This window comes from Macaca mulatta, chromosome 10 (genome assembly GCF_049350105.2).
Source record: "Macaca mulatta isolate MMU2019108-1 chromosome 10, T2T-MMU8v2.0, whole genome shotgun sequence".
NCBI classification, from domain to species: domain Eukaryota; kingdom Metazoa; phylum Chordata; class Mammalia; order Primates; family Cercopithecidae; genus Macaca; species Macaca mulatta.
Genome location: NC_133415.1, coordinates 115712814 through 115732987, shown reverse-complemented (window position 1 = coordinate 115732987; position 20174 = coordinate 115712814). Strand labels below are relative to the sequence as shown.

Below are 20174 nucleotides of genomic sequence, written 5' to 3'. Positions count from 1 at the left end.
TTTATGCCTGTCCTTCCCCCAGGATGGAACATGGCATAAAATCAGAGACATCATTAGCATTTACATATAATTAAAACTTGGACAGCTTGGAAAAGAATTCTCAAAGTATATACTATCTTTTTCAGATTTTTGTCGTTTCAACAAGACTAAAAGTTTCACAAATAAGATTCTTTAATAATGTATTAGAATGAAAGTGAAAAAGAATACAGAAAAGTAATGTATTGGCCTGGCATGGGGGCTCACTCCAGCCTGGGGACAGAGCAAGACTCCATCTCATAAAGTGATCGCCTTGACCATATTTTCTAAGTGCCCCAGTTGTATGTTGCTGCTAACAATATCTCCAAAGCTCAGTAGACTAAGACAAGCTTTGTTTCATATGACACAGTCTGTGGGTTGGGAGTCGGGCAGTTCTCTCACCTTGTGCCCGTGAGGGTCAATGAGGGCCATTCCCTTGGCAGCAGGGCTGGCACGCAGGGTCCCAGATAGTGAGAGCATCCTTCCTGGCCCCAGCCCCTGGTTGGGGAGCTGAAAGTCGGGACTCAGCTTCTTCATACCCTCTTTTCAGCATGGTAGTGGCCAGCCCATGCTTGCAAAGTCCAGAACAGACTTGGGTCCCCTTGCAGGCCACGTCCAAACTGGCACAGCGTCTTGTTCACTGTGCTTGTGGTCAGAGCAGCCCATCTGCCTGCAGAGGTACTGAGGAACTCGTGCCGCCTCTGAGCTACCCCACTGTACTGTCCATTATTTCATATTTATCCCTGCTACCTGGCTTGTGAAGCCTTTTCCTAAGCAGTTAAATGATGAAATTGTACATTTGATTTGCTAGCTGTATTTTTGTCTAAACATTAGTTGTTTATTAAAATTATCTTTACGAATCATCTCGAATCATCTCACATAGCACACATTAGGAAACACTGGTCAGAAGGACTTGCTTTGTGTTTGGCGGCAATGTCATCTTTTGTTCGGTGGTCGGTTGGTCATGATGTGCTTACACTTTTCCACTAGGTATGGATGACAAAGGTGACCCGAGCAACGAGGAGGCACCTAAGGCCATCAAACCCACCAGCAAAGAGTTCAGGAAAACATGGGGTTTTCGAAGGACCACTATCGCCAAGCGAGAGGGTGCAGGGGATGCAGAGGCTGACCCACTAGAGCCACCGCCCCCACAGCAGCAGCTGGGCCTGTCCCTGCGGCGCAGTGGGAGGCAGCCCAAGCGCACTGAGCGTGTGGAGCAGTTCCTGACCATTGCGCGGCGCCGCGGCAGGAGGAGTGCGCCCGTCTCCCTGGAGGATTCTGGTGAGCCCACGTCCTGTCCCGCCACAGATGCTGAGACAGCCTCCGAGGGCAGCGTGGAAAGTGCTTCTGAGACCAGAAGCGGCACCCAGTCTGCTTCCACGCCTGTGAAGGAACGACCAGCCTCTTCTGAAAAGGTGAAAGGAGGGGATGACCATGACGACACCTCCGATAGTGACAGCGATGGCCTGACCTTGAAAGAGCTTCAGAATCGCCTTCGCAGGAAGCGGGAACAGGAGCCCACCGAGAGGCCCCTGAAAGGGATCCAGAGTCGCCTGCGGAAGAAGCGCCGGGAGGAGGGTCCTGCTGAAACTGTGGGCTCCGAGGCCAGTGACACTGTGGAGGGTGTCCTGCCCAGTAAGCAGGAGCCCGAGAATGATCAGGGGACTGCGTCCCAGGCTGGGAAAGACGACAGAGAGAGTAAGTTGGAGGGAAAGGCGGCTCAGGACGTCAAAGAGGAGGAGCCTGGAGACTCGGGCAGATCGAAGCCTGAATGTGAGGGTTATGACCCCAATGCCCTATATTGCATTTGCCGTCAGCCTCACAACAACAGGTAGGTCATGTGTGGGCACGCTGCCTCGGCTCCCACAGAAATCCCAGGGTTACAAACAGAATTTTCCATTTGTTTTCATTTTAAAGGGCTATAGAGCTGGGCTGGATGAGCCATTTGTTAAGTTGGAAACGATGAACAAGTCATTGTCAAAAAAGAAACATAGAGTGGCTAAGGACTTCCTAGAGCCACCTCTCCACCCTGGTTGCCACCAGCCACACATGACTGTTTCCAGTCAAGTGAGGAGATGAATAGCTCCCCACCCCAGTCACGTGAGCCACATGCAGCCAGTGGCTCTGTGTAGACGGCACGGAGGAGAATGCGTCTGTCACTCGGGCGACTGTCTGTCTGAGACCGTTCCTCTAGACTGTCCCTTGGGAGACTTAACAGAGGGCCATGTGCAGACTGCAACTAGCCTAGTACAAACATTTGGGGTAGCTCAAAAGACCTCTGCTAGGACTGGATGTCAGATGGTGATAGGCAGCCTGTTGGCTTGGTGCTGGGATAAAGGCATTGGTGCAGTTTTGAGGGGAGACTTGCTGAGGTATTTGTGGTGGAATGCCTTGGAGTTCGCTCCTAAAATGCCCTACTCTTAAAAAATGGTGAACCAAATTTGATTGAATGTTAAAATTAAGGGAAAGGCATGAGGACGTTCTTATTCTCTACTTTGTATATTTGCATTTTTTCATAATGTTAAAACCAATTGGCTTATTAATATGTTGAAAAGTGCTTGTCACTTCCCATTACTAATACCGTTATTTTATAATTTCAGGTTTATGATTTGCTGTGACCGCTGTGAAGAATGGTTTCATGGCGATTGTGTGGGCATTTCTGAGGCTCGAGGGAGGCTTTTGGAAAGGAATGGGGAAGACTATATCTGCCCAAACTGCACCATTCTGCAAGTGCAGGATGAGACTAATTCAGAAACCACAGATCAGCAAGAAGCTAAATTGAGACCTGGAGATGCTGATGGCACCGATTGTACGAGTATAGGAACAATAGAGCAGAAGTCTAGCGAAGACCAAGGGATAAAGGGTAGAATTGAGAAAGCTGCAAATCCAAGTGGCAAGAAGAAACTCAAGATCTTCCAACCTGTAAGTGTCCGCTGAGACAAGCATTCAGCGGTCGGCCTCGTGGGTTTCCTCGCTCTCGCTCTCGATAGGAATTCCTCCCAGGACGGGAGCTGCACCCATGTGGGGCAGTGCCTCTCCTGGGTTCCTGCCTCACTCCACCTGGGTGAGGCCTTTCTATTTTTATTATTACCCCGTCTACCTCCTCTACTATTAATGACTTAATTTTTGAAATCAGCCCATCTTTGAGGATTTGGATGTTGCTTATATGTTTTGTGTGCACTAGTGGAATTGTTTCTGAACGATGGGAGTGGCGGTACTCCTGGGTCACCTGCCATCTCCGGCTTCCTCCTGGTTCTGGTGCTGGCTCCTCGGGGTGTTTGTGTTGAGAGTGTGGTTTGTCTTGTGGCTGTGTTGACTTAATTCTCTCCCCCTGGTGTTTATGACATTTCCCACACGCTGTTGGCTTCTGATGCTGTCTTGTGTTTGCAGTCTCCATTCCAGTCCCCACAGGGCAGGTCTGACTTGGTGTGTTTTCACTCTGGGCCTTCCCGGGTCCCGGACATGTCCCCACCCAGCTACCTGTCCTCTGGCAGGTATTGGAGATTGATGTGTCTAGAAGCATCTCTGCCTTCACACTCTTGCACTGGGTTAGCTGCAACGTGAGGATGTGGGAAGGCCGGGCTGTGCACATAGGAGCGTGCCCTGGAGGCATGGAAGGGCTGAAGGCTCATGCTGCAGCGCTGTCAGGGACCACATCTAGGCATTCAGAGATGAGTGGAAATGGGAATTCATGAGAAAAGTCAGTGATTTTATGTCTTTCTTTTTAAATGTATTGATTCTATTTTTTGTGCAGTTGAGGCTTCGCTCTGTTGCCCAGGCTGGAGTTCAGTGGCACAGTCCCAGCTCACTGCAGTGGGCTTGAGTGATCCTCGCACCTTAGCCTCCCAAGTAGCTGGGACTACAAGCACACACCACCACGCCCAACATTTTTTTTTTTTAATTGTCAATGTGCTTGACATAACCCTGCACAAACCTAAATTGTATTCTCAGTTAAACTGAGATTCTGTGGAGGAAAACCAATTCTGTTAAATATTTAATTTGAGAAATAAGGTTTTGCTTATGTATGTGTGAAGGACACGTTCATGTGTGCTGAGGCCTGATCATGGAGACAGACTCTGTAAACAGCAGCAGTCGCGCTGCCTGTGGTACGTGAGTGTCCTCCTGCTGCGTGGTGAGTGACTGCAGTCCTGGCTTGAAGGAGCCCACGTTTATGCCTCCATTTCCATAGGAAGCCTGGGCCTGCTGCTCAGGTCTTACAGGACTGCAGTCACGGTGCAGCAGGGGCTGTGGTCTCGAGAGGCTTGGCGGGGGATTCCCTCACACTGTTTTTACTAGATAAGTGTGTCTGTCTGGGTGTTGTGGCTCACACCTGTAATCCCAGCACTTTGAGAAGTCAAGATGGGAGGATCACTTGAGGCCAAGAGTTCAAGACCAGCCTGGGCAATGTAGTGAGACCCCCATCTCTACAAAAAAATAATTAGCTGGGCGTGGTGGTATGTGCCTGTAGTCCCAGCTACTGGGAAGGCTGAGGTGGATCAATTGAGCTCAGGACATCAAGGCTGCAGTGAGCTATGATTGTGCCACTGCTCTCCGGCCTGGGCAACAGAGCAAGACCCTGTCTCACACAAAAAAAGTATGTGTCATGCAATTTGGGGGGCATACTTTTTTTGTTTTTTTTTTTGTTTTTTTTTTTGAGACGGAGTCTCGCTCTGTCCCCAGGCTGGAGTGCAATGGCGCGATCTGGGCTCACTGCAAGCTCCGCCTCCCGGGTTCACGCCATTCTCCTGCCTCAGCCTTCCGAGTAGCTGGGACTACAGGCGCCCGCCACCACGCCTGGCTAATTTTTTGTATTTTTAGTAGAGACGGGGTTTCACCCTGTTAGCCAGGATGGTCTCGATCTTCTGACCTCGTGATCCGCCCGCCTCGGCCTCCCAAAGTGCTGGGATTACAGGCGTGAGCCACCACGCCTGGCCTTGGGGAGCATACTTACACTGAAAAATTACTCATTTTTTATCTGACATTCAGATTTCATTGGCATCCTGTATTTTACTTGGCAACCTTGCCCTCAGATCCTAGCTACAGGTAACCCTCTCAAAGCAGGGAAGCTTACTTCAAAACCAGCTCTGAAGTTTTCTCTCTTCACAAAAGACCCAGTTCCTCTTTTAAGGGTTTTTACCTGATTAAGTTTGACCCATTTGACTTGCAGTCATCCCAGTTAGAGCAAAAGCCCTGCATGAGGGTCCTCTAGCTGAGCCTCTTTGTGGATGTGAGGTCCCGTGGGCCCCGCGGGCCCCGCCCACCCTCGGAGGTGCACCTAACTGAGGGCGGGAGTCCAGGGGTCTCCTCAGACTCCTGCCCCCTGCGGGGCATGACGGGCAGTGACAGTGTGAATGCCTTACCTGGAGCAAGGGGATTTTCATAGCTTGAATAAACAAAATAAATGTTTCTTCATATTAAAAGTACTACTAGTATCTCATTTTAAAACTCTGGCCTTGGTACTGTAAGTGGTGATTTTACAAGACACACACTTAACTGCTTAAAATTGGCAAGTACATTGTTTGAAGTCATCTGTTTCGCTCTGCAGGTGATAGAGACGCCTGGTGCCTCAAAATGTATTGGTCCCGGGTGCTGTCAGGTGGCGCAGCCCGACTCCGTGTACTGCAGTAATGACTGTATCCTCAAACATGCCGCAGCGACAATGAAGTTTCTAAGCTCAGGTAAAGAACAGAAGCCAAAGCCTAAAGAAAAGATGAAGATGAAGCCAGAGAAGCCCAGTCTTCCAAAATGTGGTGTTCAGGTGAGTGAACCGGGACCACCGCCCGGGCGGTGGATGCATGGGCGCGAGAGCATTTGTTGCAGACCTGTTGGTTTGTCGACCGCGTGCGTGGGGGTGGCAGGTGTAGGAGGCGCACACGTGGTGTCGCCTTGACCTTTGTCTTCCACCTTCCCACCAGTTTTCTCTTTTCTGCCCGTTAGCTGAGGGGTTAATACAAGTGCAGTAAAGCAAATGCTGACAGTGGCACTGCACGGGGGGCATAAGACTTCAGGACACATCCTGCTGTCTTGCGAGAAGAGTCGGTAACCACCCGGTGGAGTTTGTAAAGCGTAGACTTGCAGGCAGGCAGGAGTGGGAGGTGGGTTTGGGGCAAGGCCATGGGCTTCATTTAAGACCCGGCTCTCAGAATTGTCTCATGTTTGTACTCCATGTGATTTGGAAAGAATCAAGGATGTTCAGAAATCACAGACTCTTGTCTTAGACTTGAAGCCCCTTCTGAGGCTCAGGTGGCTGTGGCTGTGTCACTGCCCCTGTTATGTTTGTGACCGGCAAAGCATAACTAGCACTGTTTGAGGAGTTTTCTTGATTATTTTCAAATTGATTCCTTAGCCTTTGAATGACTTAATTTTTTTTTTTTTTTTTTTTTTTTTGAGACAGAGTCTTGCTCTGTCGCCCAGGCTGGGGTGCAGTGGCCAGATCTCAGCTCACTGCAAGCTCCGCCTCCCGGGTTTAGACCATTCTCCTGCCTCAGCCTCCCGAGTAGCTGGGACTACAGGCGCCCGCCACCTCACCCGGCTAGTTTTTTGTATTTTTTTAGTAGAGACGGGGTTTCACTGTGTTAGCCAGGATGGTCTCGATCTCCTGACCTCGTGATCCGCCCTTCTTGGCCTCCCAAAGTGCTGGGATTACAGGCTTGAGCCACCGCGCCCGGCCGAATGACTTAATTTTTTTTTTTTTTTTTGAGATGGAGTCTTGCTGTGTCTCCCAGGCTGGAGTGCAGTGGCGCGATCTCGGCTCACTGCAAGCTCCGCCCCCTGGGTTCACGCCATTCTCCCGACTCAGCCTCCCAAGTAGCTGGGACTACAGGCGCCCGCTACCACGCCCGGCTAATTTTTTTGTATTTTTAGTAGAGACGGGGTTTCACCGTGTTAGGCAGGATAGTCTCGATCTCCTGACCTCGTGATCCACCCGCCTCGGCCTCCCAAAGTGCTGGGATTACAGGCTTGAGCCACCGCGCCCGGCCGAATGACTTAATTTTTAAGGCTGGTCCTTTTGAACCCTTGGCATTGGGCAGCCTCCCGCGCAGGCCTTTCCACTCATTTGGCTCATTTGGTTCATTGCCGCACTCCTCCTGTCTTGGCAGCCTGTCCAGTGGCTTCTCCTCCTGCCTGTCATCTTGGCAACCTGGCACCTCATCAGGGTTGCAGGTGACTCCATGCCAGGCGCCCTTCATGGAGCGCAAGTGCCTGAAGTCCTCAGTTTTACCCGGGGACACTGCGGGCCCACTGGATACGCAAGTGTGTTGAACGGCTGCCAAGCAGGCACAGGATGGGTGCAGGGTCTTCAGATGGCCTCAAGAAGACATTGGGTCCCCACCTTCATTTCTTAGTGAAATGAAGTGAAGATGTAATTTCTTACCTTCTTAATGATTTGGGGTTTTACTGATTATCCAGGCAGGTATTAAAATCTCTTCTGTGCACAAGAGACCAGCTCCAGAAAAAAAAGAGACCACAGTGAAGAAGGCAGTGGTGGTCCCTGCGCGGAGTGAAGCACTCGGGAAGGAAGCAGCTTGTGAGAGCAGCACGCCGTCGTGGGCGAGCGATCACAATTACAATGCAGTAAAGCCAGAAAAGACTGCTGCTCCCTCGCCGTCACTGTTGTATAAATGTATGTATCACCTAGGGGTTGGCCTCCTGGACCCCTCCCGTTCTTTCTGGATAGCCATCCCCTGGGCCTGTCCAGGACTGGGAGTTGCAGCTGTGTGTTAAGCTGATCACAGACACCGGCTGCACCATCAGCGGGAAGCAGAGCCCATGTCCAGGATGCCTCCTGCTGCCCTGTGTCCATCCCTAGTCTGTCGGGACTTGCTGTCACTGTTTTCCAAAGCTGTACAAACCTCACTGGTGAATGTTCACCTTGATGATTGATTTTTTAATCTCTATTTTCACTGTCAGGCTCTGGTAAGTATTCGTATTCTCTTCATGCCAGTCTGATTGCATAGCCACACTGCCCAGCACTCCACATCCACCCGTCTGCACCATCAGTTGTTTGACGACGGCGCTGTATACGCTTCAGTTTTTCCACATTATCCACAGCCAGCACATGAAAGCATCACTTCTTTTTTATGTTGTGGGAATCTTTGCAAGTTAGTGTTGCATCCGATGCTCAACTTACGTATGCTTTTCAGGTGTACATTTATTTTTGACTGGGCAGATAGGGGATTTTTTTTTTCATGTCCGATTCACATGCTACACACCTGCATGAACACATTCGAACTTCGAAGGCCACGCATTGCTGCTTCATAGGCCCCACGGTAAGTGAGTTCACACCTAGAACACTGTCCTGACCGCAGGACGCGTGGCTTGGACTTGGTATTCTACATGTGACTGGCTTTCTTGCCCTCATCTCTCAAATGTTTAGAGTGTTAAGATCATATCCTGCCCCAAATTTCAAATTGATGAGGCGAAGATATTTCAAACAGATCTTTGAAACCTCAGATTCTGTGGTGCAACTTTAATGTTTTCTTGTTTCTCAGTTTTCTGCTATAAAACTATTTTCAGTTCATTCTTTAACGTCTTCTGTCTATAGTGCATTTTGTGCTTTTTAAAAAAAGCACTGAAAGGTTAAATAGCCTCAATTCAGAGACGATCACAGAGTGCCCTGCTTTCCCCGTCGTCAGACTTTGAGCAGATTCCCTAAGGGATGGCACTTATGCAGGTGGGCAGACCTGTACTAGGTCTGGTGTGCTTTACAAAAATATGCTTGTGTGTGTGTGTGTGTGTGTGTGTGAGAGAGAGAGAGAGAGAGAGAGAGTCTCGCTCTGTCGCCCAGGCTGGAGTACAGTGGCGCGATCTCGGCTCACTGCAACCTCCGCCTCCAGGTTCAAACGATTCTCCTGCCTCAGCCTCCCAAGTAGCTGAGATTACAGGCCCTTGACACCATGCCTGACTAATTTTTGTATTTTTAATAGAGATAGGGTTTCACTATGTTGGCCGGACTGGTCTTGAACTCCCGGCCTCATGTGATCCGCCCAACTCGGCCTCCCAAAGTGCTAGAATTGGAGGTGTGAGCCACTGTGCCTGGCGAAAAATATGCAGTTATTGAGCATGAATAACTGAATAAAAGAAAAATATGTCATTCGTTTTGATCACGTAAACAGCCTAGACCTAAGAAATTGAGCCGCACATAAATTGAACCATGCTATTGATGCATTATAATGAATCTTGAGATACCTTACATTGTTTGAGCTGAGAATTTTATGCTAGCAAATGTCTCAAATGTTCATCAGCTTCTAGCACCTCTACAGTAGAACAGTGATAATTTCAGCTTGATTAATTTCCATCTGTGTCAACCAGAATTGAAAAGCTGCCAGAGACTCCACACGTGTAGCTGGAAGAGTCCGAGTACATTGCGGGAAGGGAGCATTGGTGGGAAGATGGGGAAAGGAGGGGCTCTCAGCCCTGGGTTATTGCTTCCTGCCTGCCTCCTGCACTGTGAGTGGGGAGAGGTCGACCAGGAGGCTGCTGCTCTGCCCATAGCGGGGTCCTCTGACCTTTTCTCCTTCTTCCCTCCTTTGCCACAGATCAGCTCCTCTGGGAAGCTGATTTGCTCCAGGGACAGGAAGTGGGGGAAATTGCCTGTTAGCCTTCCCAACACATCACCTCAAGTTAAAATTGGTGGATTTCCAGAATTTATACAGGGTGTGAATGGGGACGACACACTTTTGAGCTAGTAGCTTTCTGCTCGTTTTGTTATCCCAGAAATGTCGTCTTCCCAAAATGTGATTGATTGGAGCAGAGTTAGAGGCATTGGTGAGAGCAGGTACCATGTCTCTGTCTGTCTCCTAAACAACCTCTGCACTTTCACGGGCTCGACAGCTACTGGGGAGCCTGCCACCACTGTCCGCCTTTGAGGCCCCCGCCCTACCTCCCTTGCTGGCCACAGAGCTCGCCCTCCCTGGTAGGGGGTGAGGTTGGAAGTGAGAGGCTGGTGTGGGTCTGTCCCATGAGTTGATTCACACTTGCCTCACCGTACATGCCGTCAGAAGACCCACGTGGTGGAGCTGCCACTGCTGCTCCCCAGAGTGCACCTAGGCACCCTCCTGTCCTTCCCATGGTACTCGGTTGACCTGGGGGCTCCTGTGCAACAGGCGAGGTCTCGTGTGCACAGACGTTCTGCTGCTGCTGGAAGGAGGCTATGCCCCCTACTAAGGTATCAGGAGGTCCTTCACAGCCTCAACTTGTTCCTCCCATTTGTTTTTAAAAATTGTTTCTTATATATACAGTTTCTTTAGCTTATGTAAACATTTGGCACATAACTTCTCAAAGATCATGATGTTTCTTTTGTGTTTTTATAAATTCTTGTTCCATTTTTTTCTCTTTATTTCCACTGTTCACCTCCCATTATTGTCCAGGCATGAAGTCAGTTGGAAATTTTTTTGAGATGTACCTGACTGACCAGAATTTTGAGATAGAATTCTGGTATTTATGGGTATAATTCCTAGTATTTTGGACTCCCTAAATGGCTCATTAAGTGACTTAAACACTGAGGATCTGAACAGATTTTGACTGCAAAGCAGATTCTACAGTTCATTTCATCTAACCATTGGAGTTAAAATGGAAAACCTTGCCAGTTTGTAAACCCAAATCCAGATGCTGTGTTAAGCATGGTGCCCAGGTGGAAGCACTGCCTCTTGTTCCCACGTGCTGCCACAGAGATGGCCCTGGTGGCGTGAAATGGACGGAGAACACCGTTCACAACGATAACTCATGGTGTGAGCTCCAGAAGCACATGTCACTGAAATCCTAAGAGGATCCATTTTCAGTTTTCAATAATAAAACAATACATGGGGGATTCTAGAATCTAAGAGTGTTTTGCAGGAATTTAAAGCCGGGAGAGGAGGGTGGCTTGTTCACTGGTCCCGTGAGCTCTTTTTTGTCTGTCTCCTCCAGAGTTGTCAGCGGCAATAAAATGAGGCTGAGAGAGTCATCAGACTCTACGTGTCCACCAATCTCTTCCTCCCAATTAGAAAAATCAGAATCTGGACTGAGAAAGGCTATAGCTTGAGAGTTGTTTTTTCTGTTATCCATATAACTGGAAGTTTCTTGGGCTGTCAGTAGTAACATTCTTTTGGTATTTTTAAGTGTTTTACTTTTTATAAACTTAAAAAGCAGCCTGCTGTTGAGAAAATTACACCAGGGAAAGGTTTCACACCTCCGTAACCGTGAGCCTGCACGGTGAAGCCCCACGTCGTCACCGCCCTGTGGCGCCCCTGTCGGTCCCTCAGCTGCCCCCTTTGTGCTTATGCTTCACCCACCTTGGGCAGGTGGGGTGCAGGGATGGAAGTTTCCAGCAGGATCAGTCCCCCTGAATTCACCACCTCTTCAGTGACCTTCATAGGACCTTTTGGAGCTATGGATCTACTCTGATAGTCTAAAGATGAATGCTCAGGAAAGCCTCCTTGGCATTATCGGTGTCACAGAGTGTAGAGGTCAGCTCTGAAGACACCTGCTACGATTCCTCCAGTGTGGTACCCAAGTTTCAGGTCGATTTCTATGAAGTTGTGGAATAATACTGGGTTTCTTTTTCTTTTTTTGTCTGCTAACACATCAGCATACACGTTATATTCTTAGCTTCTAAAAGTTAGAGAAGTAACTTAGAAGATTGACAAGAATTTTTGCACTTATTTAAATGAAGGTTGTGGCAACTTTCATTTGCCGCAAACCTGGAAGAGTTCGGCAAGAAGAGCGTAAGGTAACTGACTTTATCCTCAACTGACCTGCTTGGTGCTGTCAGCTAGGGGCTTTATACTGAGTATGGCCCTTTGGGACTGGAGGGATTACGGGGGAGGGTTGTGGACTAATTTAACCTGCCCCTAACATGTTGGTTTAAGTAGTAAACAATTTAGATAAAGGTTAAATTACTGGTGTGGGAGATCTTGGGAAGAGCAGCAGCTCTGCTCCCGAATGGGTTTGGCAGCCAGGCACACACCATGTGCAGCTGGGCACAACTGAAATTGCAGTTGAGTGGAACGTCCATCTGTCTACGTGGCCCTCACACGAGTTTCTTAAGGAGAATGACCTCTCCATTAAGTTGGAAGGCACTCAAATAGTGGTATTAGTAAGAAAACTGACCAAGGAAAGCTTTGAGTATTCCAAAGCATGGCAGTCTAGCTGTGGACCCTGCAAGGGTGTCCTGGCTGTAGTGATGGTCTCCTCTGAGGAGCGTCTGGGATGTAGTCTGCCTGCTTTATTTGGGAATTAACCATTTCCCCCCAACATGAAAGCAAGCTAGTAACTACTTGTAAGAGGCTAATTCATTTGAACACATTTTAGCACGTTGAGAAGAGCAAAAGCAGAACATTTTCTCTTGCCACTGTCACCTTGATTGTTCCCACTGGGGGCAATCTTGGTAGTGAAGAAACAGGTAAAGCGGGAAAATGTGTAAAACATTGTTGTACACACGCCTCACTGAGGGCTGGAAATAGGCCTGACGTCACAGTTTACAGAATTTACTTCCACGGGTCCTTCCCTGTGTCTCTTGAGTGTATTTTCAGGTGCATAGCATAGGAACAGCCCTTAGAGCTGTAGCGGACGGTGATAGGCAGCGTCAGGACACCGCGGGAGGCCGGTTGGAGGTCTGAGTGCCCCAGCTTCCCTAAACCAGCCAGCAGTACTGTGACAGGGCAGGCCACTTCGTCGTTAACACCTATGCGAGGGCGAGTGGTGGCTTTTAGTGATTTCTATAACCAGTTCCTTTCCCTGTGAGGAGCCATCCAGCACATAAGGTCGCTACACGTGGGCCTCTGCACAGGCCAGAACTGAGCAGACTTGGGTCTCTTGCCCCATATTTTAATCCCTGTCCTGCTAAAACTTCCACTGGGGCAATTGGATGGGTTCTACAGAGAGGAGCCGAATAGCACCATCCTCCGGTGGGGGCCTGGTTTTCTCCTCCCCGTCTCTGCTCAGGCCCTGGTGCCACCCAGTGGCCAGCGGCACAGTAGCACCCAAACCAGCCAGCCTTCTGCTTTGGGGGAAATTGGCCAATTAGAGTGTGCTGCTGATCCATGTGCACGACGACGACCTGCTTCATTCTGCAGTTGGCTGAAACCCAGACCCGGCAGCAACAGTTTCATCTGGGCCAGTGGCCTAGGCAGGCCCCCAGAATATGGGAGCTAAAGGAGACAGCGCTGCAACCAAGGGGCAGAGAGGTGTGGGGAGGGGCAGGGAACTGGTAGCTCTCAGGCATCAGTGCTGTGTGGTGTGACCAGGTCACCACCACTGCTGCCCTCAGGGAACCCAGCAGCGTGTAGGGGAGGCTCATGCCCTGACAGGGCCCTGTTTATCTGCAGTGGGTTTTTTCCCAGGTTGCTTGGAGTTGCTGTTTGCCCCTCTCTAATGCTATACACCATAATAGTTAAAAGTGAATTTGGATGAACTTGCAAATCGAATTTTAGCTCTACTAAAAAGTGAGTTTCCCCATTTCGTCAGCAGCTGACTCAAGTTGAGCACCAGCCATGCTGTCCCACCTGGTGTGGAATGGCTGTGTGCTCGGGTCCCTGGAGCAGTCGCTGGATGGAACATGTCCCTTCCGAGCAGGAATGGGGCTTTGTGTGTTGCAGGACACTGCTCCCGGAGGCCCAGCTTGGAACATTCTGCCGTTCAGTCACCTGACTGCCCATTTCCATGCTCTTTAAAGCACAGGTGAGGGATGACAAAGGGAGCAGTTAATTTTCTAAAATAGCAATGGTTAAGGAAAGGTATCTCCTGCTTTTCAAATAAATTACGTTCATCTGCTGTCCCCACTCTTGAGTAATGGGTGGTTTTAATCCCGTGTATTGGGAATGCCCTAAAATTTGTGTCTCAACTTGGGTTTTCCCTAAGTGAGGGAGACAGTACTCTAGTTACACGAGCAGAGACACTGAGCGTGGCCATGGACATCTCATTCCAACACTTAGGATCTGGAGAAATGGAGTTAATGTTTTTAAAGTTAGCATATAACCCTAACTTGAAACAAGGTGAACGTTAAACATCACTAAAGATATCGTTCAGGTCACAGCACACAGGCGTTCTGTGTGACAGCCAAGGCATTTTGTTGAGGTTTCTGGAAATGCCTTAAGCCAGCTTTTTAGAGTTCTTTAAACGTGATATTAAAACACTCCACAGTTTTCTAGTGCAGGCACTGAATTGGTTTGAGGTTTCAGTTTGAATCATGATTCGGGCTGGCTTCCTGGCAGGTGTTTGCCGCCTCTGGAGACCAGGGCTTGGTTCTGGGTGCCTGCCTGGTGTCAGCTTCCTGCCTGTGTGCCTCCAGGGCCCTAGGCCTGCTGTGCCTTTTCATTCCATCCCCACCCCACCCCCTCACTGCTTCCCCCAAGAAAAAGGGCCTCCACTGATTTTTATTTAGCCTGACTGACCTATTGGAACCCTGCAGGCAAGATGCTGCAGACCTGTGAGCTAAGTCTGAGTTAAACTGAGTTGTTACAAACAGATTTGCAAACACTAAGGTAGTGACTACTTTGGTGTATAGACCTGATCTGATGAAATAGTACATGTAGAATTAAAAGCAAAGTTTCCAGGACAGGTAAAAACTAGCTGTCACCTTTGTTCCTGTTTTGTTAGACATTACCATTGCTTTATAGTGCACTTTGAAGATCCAGCTCCAACAGGAATGAGTGTTTTGGGGTGCAGTTGTGGGTGAGCAAGGCAGGGCCTGGCAGCGTTGCCAAGCAGGGCATCCTGTGGCTGGACCACGTCTAGCAAGGGGTAGGCAGGGGCCATGAGGTTCGACGGGCTCTAAGATGAAAATACAGGATTTGCCTTTACTTAGTTACCATTAAAATGATGGTTAGGAAAGAACACATGGAACTCTTGAAAGTCGGGGTGAATATATGTTAACAGTGACACCATTGTTTGGAAGTCGGGGTATCTGTTAACAGTGACACCATATTTTGGATCCATGTCGTACTGTTGCAAGTTTTGTAACATGGAAGGAATTGTACTTATCTGGGAAGTTGGGAAGACTCACAGCCCTGAGGCTGCTGCTTGATGGATTGGCTGCTGGGGAGGACTGGCACCCGCTGCCAACATGGCCAAGCCTGGCAGCACATGCAGGGCGTCCTGCAGGACCAAGCTGGGGCAGGCTGTTGAATCAGGCCTATTTGTAGAGTCTTGGCTCTTTCCTGAGCTTTCAGACTTCCCTCATTTATTGAAAGCAGTCAGTAAGACGACGGTGGAGGAGCGCGGTTTTGTTTTCAATCCCTGGGTAAAACCGAAGCGCTCTTGAGAGCATCTGTCACGTTCTCCCATTAGGCCTTTGGGAGTTTGGGAGGCTTGCTGCTGCACAGATCGTTGGAAAAGCGTTTCCCTAGGAGGGGCCTTGTTTACTTGATCACCCAAGGTAGCTCCCAGGCACTTGCCGTGGAGCTGAGACGGCCTCTGCTGTCCTGGGGCCCTCACGGGGGCCCCCTATTCCCCAGGCGCTTCACTCCTTTGTCCCCACTAGCTGGATCCCTGCCCTGTCTTGCGGTGCACCCCAGTGAGCCCTGTCCACTGGCACGCCGTCTGTCCCCTGCTCGAGGGCCTTTGCGCTCTGACAGTCTCACACGGGGTTATAAAGTGATTGATTCTCCACTGGCATAGAAGGCTTTTTGTGCAAATTGAGGGAGTTTGACATCTTTGAGCTTTTAATTATAATCCTTGTTTGGATTAATACTTAATGGAATTACAGCATGAGGGTTTTGAATGGAAACACTCCTGTAACAGCACTGCTGCGTTCTCAGCTTCTCACTCTTCGTGTAAAGGTGTGGCTGCTCTTCCCGTGGTGCAGGTGTATGCCAGCTTTCCTTATTTTTATTAATGGCATCACCTCCAATGGACTCCAGTCTGGAAGGACAATGAAGTGAGATGTGTCAACCCCACCCACCAGGCTAAGAGAACCTGTTTTACCCTTCTAAACGATCTTTTTCACTGAAGTTTACAAAAAAGCTTGCAGTTGAATTAATGATGTGCTGTTCTAAATCTGCCTTTTTAAAATTGATAGTGTGAGATTGTCCTTCAGTTTTGAAGCTTAGCTAGTGCTCAAGTCAAGCCTTTAATAACCAGAGTTTGCTGGTTGAAGGTAAAAGATGTAATAAAGCATTTTTCTTTCTGAAATAAAATGTAGTCACCGTCATAAATGCTGCTGGCGGTCTTCCCTTACACTCCTCTGAATGTTAAGATTTTACAAATCCTTTTCTCTATGTGTATCCTATTCAGTAATGCCAGGTGGGCACTTACAGGTTTAGAGTCAGGTGACAGCACCCCGCGGTGTCCTCCCTCACTCAGCGCCTGTGTTCTCCTTTGTAGCCACGAAGGAAGACAGGAGGTCCGAGGAGAAAGCGGCAGCCACGGCAGCCTCAAAGAAAACAGCCCCTCCGGGCTCTGCGGTGGGCAAGCAGCCTGCACCTAGAAACCTCGTGCCAAAGAAATCTTCTTTTGCTAATGTGGCAGCAGCCACACCAGCCATTAAAAAGCCACCCTCAGGTTTCAAGGGCACCATCCCCAAGAGGCCATGGCTCTCCGCTACCCCATCGAGTGGTGCTTCAGTTGCCAGGCAGGCAGGACCGGCACCTGCAGCTGCCTCCAAGAAGTTCCCCGGCTCTGCTGCCTTGGTGGGAGCCGTAAGGAAGCCAGTGGTACCTTCTGTTCCAACGGCCTCGCCAGCCCCAGGACGCCTCGGGGCTATGAGTGCTGCCCCATCGCAGCCAAATTCACAAATTCGGCAAAATATCAGACGCTCCTTAAAAGAGATTTTGTGGAAAAGGTGGGCTGTTCTGCTTGATTTCTTACCCATTAAAATGGAAGGGCTTTCATTACAGTGTGGCTGCAGGATTGCCTCACTGTTCAAAAGGTTTAATATACGCAGGTGTCTTACGTAGTTCCTTTTTTTATTCTGTTCAGAGTCAATGACAGCGATGACCTGATCATGACAGAAAACGAAGTAGGAAAAATCGCCCTCCATATTGAGAAGGAGATGTTTAACTTGTTTCAAGTTACAGATAATCGCTACAAGAGTAAATACCGCAGCATCATGTTCAACCTGAAGGACCCTAAAAATCAGGTGTGTGCCTGGTGTCGGTGCATTGGAGTATTCCTGTTCTGTTCACTGGATGCTAAAGGGATAAACCAAACAGTATTTTGAGATGTTTGTGTCCTTTCCAGGAAAGCTGAGACAACTCCTTCTCCTTTGTGACCCTTCCGCCAGCCCATGTATTGCCGTATTGGTGTTGAGGGTCCTGGAAGGTCCTTCCCTTCCCTGCCTTAACTGGGGTCCTGTCTGCTTATTGGCTTCCCTGAAGTCCACGTTTTATCACCAGATTAGCCTCCTCTAAACATTGCCTCTAAAATTACAAGCCAGTCGCTTCACTGGCTCCAAAATAAAGTCCAATTTTTTTTTTTTTTGAGACGGAGTCTCGCTCTGTCACCCAGGCTGGAGTGCAGTGGCCGGATCTCAGCTCACTGCAAGCTCCGCCTCCCAGGTTCCCGCCATTCTCCTGCCTCAGCCTCCCAAGTAGCTGGGACTACAGGCGCCCACCACCTTGCCTGGCTAGTTTTTTATATTTTTAGTAGAGATGGGGTTTCACCGTGTTAGCCGGGATGGTCTCGATCTCTTGACCTCGTGATCCACCTGCCTCGGCCTCCCAAAGTGCTGGGATTACAGGTGTGAGCCACCGTGCCCAGCCAAAGTCCCAATTCTTTGTCCCAGTATATGAGGGTGTCCATATTACGGCCTCAGACAGCCTTTTCCACCTTATTTTCTCATATTGCTCACCAGCTGAGTGAACCTGACGGTTTGGGCTGCTTTAGTGAGTTCTCACCACTTGGAGCAGGGGCTGCTCATGCCCAGGTTGTGGAATCAGTCCTTCCTCACTGCAGTGTGGGGTGGGCGGTGCTCGGCCCATGCGACAGGGCCAGAAACTCCAGCTGGGAGGGATAGGCTGCCTGCCTGGTGGCCTCTCGCCGCCAGGCTTACAGCCTTCTGGTGTTCTCTCTCCATCGGCCTCCAAACCCCTCCCTGTTTAGAATTTTAGAATATTGAAAGACCCTGACTTTGCATCTCACCATTGAACAGCCACAAACAAAAATGATTTCTTCCTTCCTTTGTCCCTGACACTACCTTTTTGACTTGTGTCCACCTTGTGTACGTAGTTGTTTTTCGTGAGGTGTTATGTGTTGTTTTTTTAGCAGAGCCAGTGCAGCATGGGCCGTGAGACCCACTGTTTAACCTTATGACTTGTGCTCTCTGGGCCCCCATTTGCTCACAGCAGGGATGACCCAGGGCGCACTCTCACAAGGCCATTTGGGGAGTTAGAGAGGTCTGCCCAGTGCCACACGCAAGTGGGCCCTGAGGGCGTTTGTCCTGTGCCCGCTAAACTTCTGGGCAGCTCTGTTCTCCATAAGCTCTCTGTACTGACGGATACAGGAATAGTGTTTGAGTAAATGAAAAATATTTGTTTATAGGGACTCTTCCACCGTGTTCTGCGTGAGGAAATCTCTTTGGCAAAACTCGTGAGACTGAAGCCAGAAGAACTTGTATCTAAAGAGCTTTCCACGTGGAAAGAGAGGCCGACGAGATCTGTGAGTGCAGAGGGCACCTGCGGAGGCACCCGGGACTCGAGTTTAACAGAAACAAATTCATAGACGGCTGCATGAGCAATGCTTTCCTCCTAGAAAACAAGGCTTAAGCTCTGTTGTGTCTTTTTCATTTCAGGTGATGGAGTCCAGAACTAAACTGCACAATGAAAGCAAGAAGACGGCCCCCAGGCAGGAGGCCATCCCCGATCTGGAGGACTCTCCACCAGTGTCAGATTCAGAGGTAAGCATTTGGGAGCTTTTGTGTTCACCAAGATAGATTAATCCATCCCATATGTTTTGAGGTTGTCTTAAATTATTGGGCAGGACACTGAGCTTACAGCAGGTGTATGTCATTGTGGCATTCCTCAGTCCTTGTATTCGGTGTATATCATTGTGGCATTCCTCAGTCCTTGTACTCGGTGGTCCTTTTTTCTCCCCCGTGGGTCTCAATCCCATGAGACCACTTTTCTTGGGTGTTGTTAATTTGGAGCTGAGTTTGGAGAAGAAATGACCTCACCTTTTTTCTTTTTCTTTTAGGAACAGCAGGAGTCAGCACGTGCTGTCCCTGAGAAGAGCACAGCGCCGCTCCTCGATGTCTTCAGCTGCATGTTGAAAGACACCACCAGTCAGCACCGCGCACACCTCTTCGATCTCAACTGTAAAATTTGCACAGGTGAGCACAGTTTGGGGGATGGAGCCTTGAAGCTGAGACTAAACTTGATTTTGTTAAATATCACTGAATCCTTCTAAAAGCAACTACACTTAAGCCAAGCTTAAACATGCAGAAAGGCCAGAATGATTTCCTGCCCTGCCTTTAGAGTGTTGCTTTCGGCTTGGTGTGAGAAACAGTTGTGTGCCGGCTGGGTTTCTCACAGAGCCTTTCCTTGCCTTCTTCAGGCCAGGTTCCCTCTGCAGAAGATGAGCCAGCTCCAAAAAAACAAAAATTGTCAGCTTCTGTTAAGAAAGAAGACTTAAAATCGAAACCTGACAGCTCTGCCCCTGACCCAGCTCCTGATCCAGCTGATGAGGTGATGCCGGAGGCTCTGCCTGAAGTTGCCTCTGAGCCAGGCCTGGAAAGTGCTTCTCATCCAAACGCGGACAGAACATACTTCCCTGGGCCTCTAGGAGATGGTCATCCCGAGCCCTCCCCGCTGGAAGACCTGTCCCCCTGCCCAGCCTCCTGTGGGAGCGGGTTGGTCACCACCGTCACAGTGTCCGGCCGGGACCCCAGGACCGCTCCAAGCAGTTCATGCACAGCCGTGGCCTCCGCAGCAGCCCGCCCAGACAGCACCCACGTGGTGGAAGCCAGACAGGACGTGCCGAAGCCTGTCTTGACTTCTGTGATGGTGCCCAAGTCCATACTAGCTAAGCCGTCCTCATCTCCTGACCCAAGATACTTGTCAGTTACTCCGTCACCAAATATCAGGTGGGTACTTCAGGTGTGGTCTCAACAAGCCAGACTTTTTTTAGATTAACAAAAGGAAAGATAACTGGTGACTAAATAGTTGAACTCAGAAATTTAAGCTGGAATACAACTTCACTCTCATCTTTTAGAACGTTCCAGTTGTAGGGTGCCTTATTGTCCTTTT

The 20174-nt window shown here is 49.4% G+C and overlaps 1 protein-coding gene across 5 annotated transcripts in view; it reads left to right on the top strand.

Annotated features, from left to right (window-relative positions):
• DIDO1 (death inducer-obliterator 1) overlaps positions 1-20174 on the top strand; it is a 62772-nt gene that overhangs the window by 26437 nt on the left and 16161 nt on the right. For all 5 annotated transcript variants that reach the window (XM_015148624.3, XM_077952158.1, XM_015148627.3 and 2 more), the window contains 10 exons: positions 1006-1846; positions 2616-2937; positions 5561-5773; positions 7426-7639; positions 16318-16774; positions 16912-17071; positions 18472-18588; positions 18722-18826; positions 19123-19258; positions 19483-20011. In XM_015148624.3, the coding sequence (XP_015004110.3) occupies positions 1008-1846; positions 2616-2937; positions 5561-5773; positions 7426-7639; positions 16318-16774; positions 16912-17071; positions 18472-18588; positions 18722-18826; positions 19123-19258; positions 19483-20011 (3092 nt within the window). In that variant the 5' untranslated portion in view covers positions 1006-1007. The remainder of the gene's footprint in view (positions 1-1005; positions 1847-2615; positions 2938-5560; positions 5774-7425; positions 7640-16317; positions 16775-16911; positions 17072-18471; positions 18589-18721; positions 18827-19122; positions 19259-19482; positions 20012-20174) is intronic.